The sequence below is a fragment of the Giraffa tippelskirchi genome, chromosome 5, assembly GCF_054371585.1.
Source record: "Giraffa tippelskirchi isolate mGirTip1 chromosome 5, T2T-mGirTip1v1.2.pri, whole genome shotgun sequence".
Taxonomy (NCBI): Eukaryota; Metazoa; Chordata; class Mammalia; order Artiodactyla; family Giraffidae; genus Giraffa; species Giraffa tippelskirchi.
In genome coordinates, this window is record NC_137279.1 from 76,377,319 (window position 1) to 76,383,318 (window position 6,000).

The following is a 6,000-nucleotide window of genomic DNA, read 5'->3' on the forward strand; positions in this document are numbered from 1 at the left end:
AACTGTCAAGCATCTTAAGTCCTTCTCACCCACAGCACAAGAGTCCAGCTGGACTTTCTCCAGGGGGCCAAGATCATATCCTGCTTCCAACTTGAGAATGAAGGCACAGGAACCTAGGATAGGGGGATGGGAAGGGCATTGGAAGACAGAGGTACCTCCTGCATTCTCAGGAGCAGGGAGACCCTCATAGGAAGGGGAGCTAAGAACCAGTCTCTAACTGGCTTTGTGACCTTGAACAACTTTCTTCTCTCTGGGCCTCCGAGTGTAGCTCTGTGCCAGCAGCTTCTTTTCCAGCTGTACTGTTGGGGGCCCAGAAGACTGTGTGTTTTTCCAGGAACAAAGGGAAGCTTGGGAAAGATAGGAAGAAAAGAGAGGAAGGAAGAGACAAGGGAAGGTAGCCCAGTCCTGGTCCCGTCTTTAACAAACCGCTTCTTCCTGTGCCAGCTCTGCAGCCAGTCTCTTTGCCACCGTGCCCGGGATGTGGCTGGTGTGTATTGGGCTGGCAGCATGACTCAAGAAAGGGTGGGACTAGAAGGCATTGAGGCCACTTAGCTCAGGGCTTCCAAGCATGGCTGTGTTTCCAAATCATCTGGAGAGTTGGACAGGGCAGGGTGCCTGGCAGTCTGTATCTTTGCCAAGCACTCCAGGTGATGTTTTTAGGTAACCAGTTCAACACTGGTTACCTAAAAAGAAAACTGTGTTTGAGATATTGATACATTGCATCCAGTTCCTTTGCTTTATAAATGAGATTCAGGCCGGTGAAAAGAAAGGGCTTGTTCAAAGTTAACTGGAGGTTAACGTTAGAGCCAAGACAGCTAGACTCCTGATTCAGGGCTTTGACCCAGCACCTCCTGTGTGCTGTGGTTTTGTGTAGGGTTCAGGGGTGCACTGGTGCTGTCTTAGGGGGACCCCCATCACTTGCAGAACAGTGCCTTGCCCCTCAGCAAGTCTGCCTCCCTCTATACTTCCTCCAGCACAGCTGAAAGCAGTGCCCTCAGCTGGGATGGGGGTTGGCTCTCCATACATTAGAGTTTGGTGGTCAAAGAAGCTGCTTTCTTTGGCACAGCCCCCCAGGGCAAAAGAGATGGAGGTGTTGAGGGCATAGGGGAACACCTGCTGAGCTGGAGGAGACCCCCAGGTAGGCCTGTCTCCCAGCAACTTCTGAGCGGCCTCCCCCTCAGGTGTGAACGAGGTCGATTACTCTCGGTACCCAGCGCGGGAGACCCAGCTGCAGTGGCTGCGCTACTACCTGCAGGCACAGAAAGCGAAGGCTGTGACTCCCAGAGAGGTGGAGAGGCTCTACGTGCAAGTCAACAAGTTTGCTCTGGTGAGTGCTGGGGGCTGGAAGAGGGCAGGGAGGGAGGAGCCGGGAGGAGGACTCACCCCTAGCTCCTATCCTCTCAGGGCTGAGGTCCAGGGAGTCCCAGCCTTGAGGCGGAGTCTGGGAAGAGCCATCTTGGACTTCTTAATACTAAGATGCCCTCTTCTCTTCTTTCCTCCCAGTCCATCAAGTCCAGATTCTCTCTCCTTCCTAGAGAACTATTTCCAAGGAAGATCCCCTCTTCCTGTTTTAGCAATTCTCTCATTTGGACAAGTTCTTTCTAATGTCTAACCTTAGCCTTTCATGCTACAGTTAGATGCATCCTTTGTTTTGTTTTTTTTTAGCCTTTGGAAAAAGTAGAGAATGTCATTTCTAAAAAATCTTCCCTGTTGACTATCCCCACTGACTTACTCAGGACTCTGTCAGCCTTTCCCATCAGGCTCTTTCTTCTGAAATTACTGTGCTGTCAGTTCTCAGTTTTGAGGGCTGCTTATCCAAGGTACATGCTTCATGCCAGGTCCCCACTGGTATGTGGCAATGGGATTGCTAGCTAGTCTAATGTCAGTCATGCAGAAACAAGAAGACAAATCAGCTGACGTGAATTTCACAATGCATTATAGAGCTTAAATAAAATCTTTAATCGCATGTAATTTTGAATTGCCTATTCTATTTTCTTATTGGTATAAAACTGATTCTCATCAGGTTCTTCCTCCTCTAAAAATATTTAGTTTATTGAAGCATAGTTGATTTACAACATTAATTTCTGCTGTACAACCAAGTGATTCTTTTTAAGGTTCTTCACCTATGCCTTCCTTTGGCTAAACTTTTAGTAACCATTCCTACTTGCTAATTGGTCTCTGCCCCTTCTAAGTCACGACAAGGGAGGAAAATGGGAGAGGTACTGCAGAGCCGACCGCAGAGTGGGCAGGACTCGGGGTGGAGAGGGAGATCCATGGGAGCGGGGCCCTGGCCTGGGGTCACCGGGCAGCAGGGACCCCAGCGCTCTGGCTTCTTGAGCCTGGGGTGGCCTGGGAGGCAGATGGACCCTTGGTCTGTGGCCTGGCTCCCGTCTGTGCTTATTTGCTAACGTCACCCACCTCATGATAGGAAAGAGGGCAGTTTAGAGGCCTTCCAGTGATTTGATCTCCAATGCCCATGAGGCCCACTGTGGACGGGGTGCCAGCCCCCCCACTAGTGAGCAGGCCTGAGCTCTGCCTTTGGGATTTCTCTTCCTAGGGGTTTTCCTGGGTAAGTGGGAGGCCAGGGCTGGAGTTCAGTCCAGCTTAAGCTGGGGAACAAGCTGAAAGTCTGCTTAAGCCTGAGGACAGGGAGAACCTACTCTGCTTGCCTTTGGCTAGAACGAGTGGAGGCCCCGAGTGCCATGCAGTGACCCCTGGACTACCTCCCACCTGTGTGTTTCTGCCAGTGTCCTAGTTCTGTGTGTCTTCCACGATGATCGTGTCCTTCCAGCTGTTGGGGTCCATAACAGGTTTGCGGGGCTCACCACACTGATTTTCTCTGACCTGTTTTCAGGCGTCTCACTTCCTCTGGGCACTCTGGGCCCTCATCCAGAACCAGTTCTCCACCATCGACTTTGATTTCCTCAGGTGAGTGCAGGGAGCAAGCTGGGAGTCATTTGGGGAAGGGGGTGGGGGAGGAGGAAGAACCTTGAGCCCAGGGTGTGGGGGTGAAGGACACCCCGAATAGACCGCCAAGGATGCATGCCTCTGCTCTGTTCACCGCCCCCATTCCTGCCAGCCCACACGAGGAGGGCCACTGCTCTCTGGACGCCTGGGGAGTACGTGTGCCCAGGACCCCTCTCTAAGGGGGTCAGAAACCTCTCACCCCTCCTCCTGCCTAGCTGCTTCCTCCTCCTCTGTTGTAGCCTGCTGTCTGCTCCACTGGCTGGCTCTTCCCCACACAGCCTGGCGCTGACGGGAATTGCTGGAAACTAGTGTAAAGATCATGAGTCCAACCCTCATTTGATAGCAGAAGGGACAGAGGTCCAGAGGGTGGATGACTGGCTGAGGTCGCTCAGTGGTTGGTGCCGACTATACTGCCTCTGTGCATGGGGTCCCGGACCCAAAGTGCTCCTTTAAGGGCCCCTAGTGACCCATCAGGGGCTATACCGAGAGTGTAGATGAGTACTGACCACTCAGGTGGCCCTGTCCTGTGAGACATGTTCCCGAAGGACCAGGAATCATTTTGTCTTCTATTCTGGTCCAGTCTCTGTCTTTATCCTCCCTAGCCACCCTCAGCTGAAAAGGAATCACAATGCTGGCTTCAAAGTGTTCACAAAAATTAGAAAAATGCAAGTCAAACCCCCAGTCACACCCACCTCACACCCACTAGGATGGCTGCTTTTAAATATACAGAAAATAACAAGTGTTGGTGAGGATGTGGAGGCATGGGAACCCTGGGCTCTGCTGTTGGGAATGTGAAATGGTGTAACTTCTGTGGGGAAGAATACGGTCCTTCCTCAAAGAGTGAACATAGAATTACTGTACGATCCAGCAGTCTTACTGCTGGGTCTGTATAACTCAAAAGAATTGAAAGCAGAGTCTCAACAGATATTTGCAGAACCATGTTCACAGTAGCATTATTCACAATAGCCAAGAGGTGAAAGCAACCCCAAGGGTCCACTGATGCGTGAATGGATAAACAAAATGCAGTCTGTACACACGGGGAATGTTATTCCACCTCTGAAGAGGAAGGAAATTATGTCACATAATACAACACAGATGAACCTTAGGAACATTGTGCTAAGTGAAATAAGCCAGTCACAAAAAGACGAATGCTGTATGATCCCACGTAGATGGGGGAACTAAAGTAGTCAGATCTGTAGGGATGAAAGCAGAACGGTGGGTGCTGGCTGCTGTCGGGGAGAGTCCAGGTTTACAGAATGGAGAGTCCTGGAGATCTGTTGCTCAACAAGGTGAACATACTGACCACACTGAGCTGTAAAGAATCAACAAACGAACATGTTTGGGGAGAAGTTGCTCCAGTCTGATCTAAGAAGAAAAATAAAACTTATAGTTGAAGTCAAAACAAAATGAACAAAAAACCCCAGCCTGGGCTAGGGTGCCTTTGCCCAGACCTAGATGGGCTGAGCTGGTGAGACATTCTCCTCATGGTGTGACAGCCCCCAACAGGCTCACCTGGCTTCCCTTCTCACCCCCAGTTCCCTTTCCTGTGTTCTGGCAGGTATGCAGTGATCCGCTTCAACCAGTATTTCAAGGTGAAGCCTCAAGTGTCGGCCCTGGAGATGCCAAAGTGACCACCCTTCCCAGTCCTCTCCCCATCTGCCTGGCCAGACCTGCTCTCCAGGGCCCGGCTCTGCTCTGGGGTCTGCACCTTGGACAAGGTGGGCAAGGGGCCAGGGGGGTGTTCCCAAGAGCACTCTGCCTCGTTCCCAGCCCTGAGTGATGCTTCTGGTGACCATTTTTGTTTGGAGGGGCCGATAGAACCCAGCTCTGGGGGTCCTCTCCACCTTGCCAGACTTGCTGACGGGGAGTGCCTGAAGCCAGGTGGGGCTGGGATTGCAGCTGCCCTGGGAAGCCCAGCCTTCCCATCCCGGGGCCATCCTGGAGTCTGGGCTGGGACTCAACCACCCTGGGAAGCCCAGCCTTTCCATCCCGGGCCATCCTGGAGTCCGGGCTGGGACTCAACCACCCTGGGAGGCCCAGCCTTCCCATCCTGGGCCATCCTGGAGCCTGGGCTGCCTTCGTGTCTTTGACCTTCCTAGGCCTGTGGAAGGGGGAGGGTGGGAGTGCTCCTTTCTACCTCCAGTGCCCTGAGCCTCCAGCCTGTCTACCCCTGCGTGCCCCACGTGGGAGGTGCTGGGTCCAGACGAGTATCCTGCCAACCCTGACCGATGGATGTATAGATTCTGGGGGAGGCGTCTAGAGTCAGGTTTGATGGCTCCCCCAGCAGCCGCCTCCTCTGAGATCCCTCCCTTTCTCCAAAGCAGATCCAGCCAGATAAGCCCTTCCCATCCTGAGGACACACGCTTCCCCCTACTGCCCCTTCTGCCCCGGGCCTGTGGTCTGTCCCTCTGCCGCCTGCTGGGCGGGAAGGGAGGGGATGAGCCCGGAAGGCTGGCTCGGCTTCACACTGCCTTGGCTGGAGGGGCCGCAGCCCAGAGCAGGCGGCTGGACAGGGGCCAGCATCCTGTCCCCTCCCTCTGTGCCCTCCAGGCCCTCACTGCCCAGGAACAGCCTCTCCACATCCACCTTCTGTCCTGAAGTTGACCCACGGTCTCCCCTCTGGCGAGTGGCTAGTGGGGGACACGGGGCAGGGGCCACGGACAGCCGGGGTTTGCCCAGCGTGCAGGGGCCTGGGTGGGATTGGCTGTGAAGGTGCTGTGGGAACTGCTTCCCCAACTCAATGGCCTCCACCTCCTTCCTGCCTTCACAGCCTTTCGGGTCCTCCTGGGTCTGGCCTATAAGATTATTCATTTGTAAATGATCATCATTTTCTGCATTAAAATGGTCACGTATGGACCAGGCCTGAGAGCCACTAGTGAGGATTTGACCTGGATCTTGTGATGCGTTCTGTGGTGGCGTGGAGGGGGGCGCAGTCCCTCCTCTCTGGGGTCCCTTTGGGCTGCACACTTGGCACCATGTACCTGGCTCCCGAGGCTGGGGTCCCGGCTTGGGGCAGAACTGGTGGTCTCACAG

The 6,000-nt window shown here is 53.8% G+C and overlaps 1 protein-coding gene across 4 annotated transcripts in view; it reads left to right on the forward strand.

Moving 5' to 3' along the window:
* The window catches only part of ETNK2 (ethanolamine kinase 2), a 17,510-nt gene extending 11,661 nt beyond the window's left edge, over nucleotides 1-5,849 (forward strand). For 3 of the 4 annotated variants that reach the window (XM_081495021.1, XM_081495022.1, XM_081495025.1), the window contains 3 exons: nucleotides 1,182-1,327; nucleotides 2,855-2,928; nucleotides 4,526-5,849. In XM_081495021.1, coding sequence (XP_081351147.1) covers nucleotides 1,182-1,327; nucleotides 2,855-2,928; nucleotides 4,526-4,598 — 293 coding nt within the window. In that variant the 3' untranslated portion in view covers nucleotides 4,599-5,849. The remainder of the gene's footprint in view (nucleotides 1-1,181; nucleotides 1,328-2,854; nucleotides 2,929-4,525) is intronic. The other variant, XM_081495026.1, reaches the window with a different exon arrangement.
* Nucleotides 5,850-6,000: the final 151 nt, after the last annotated feature.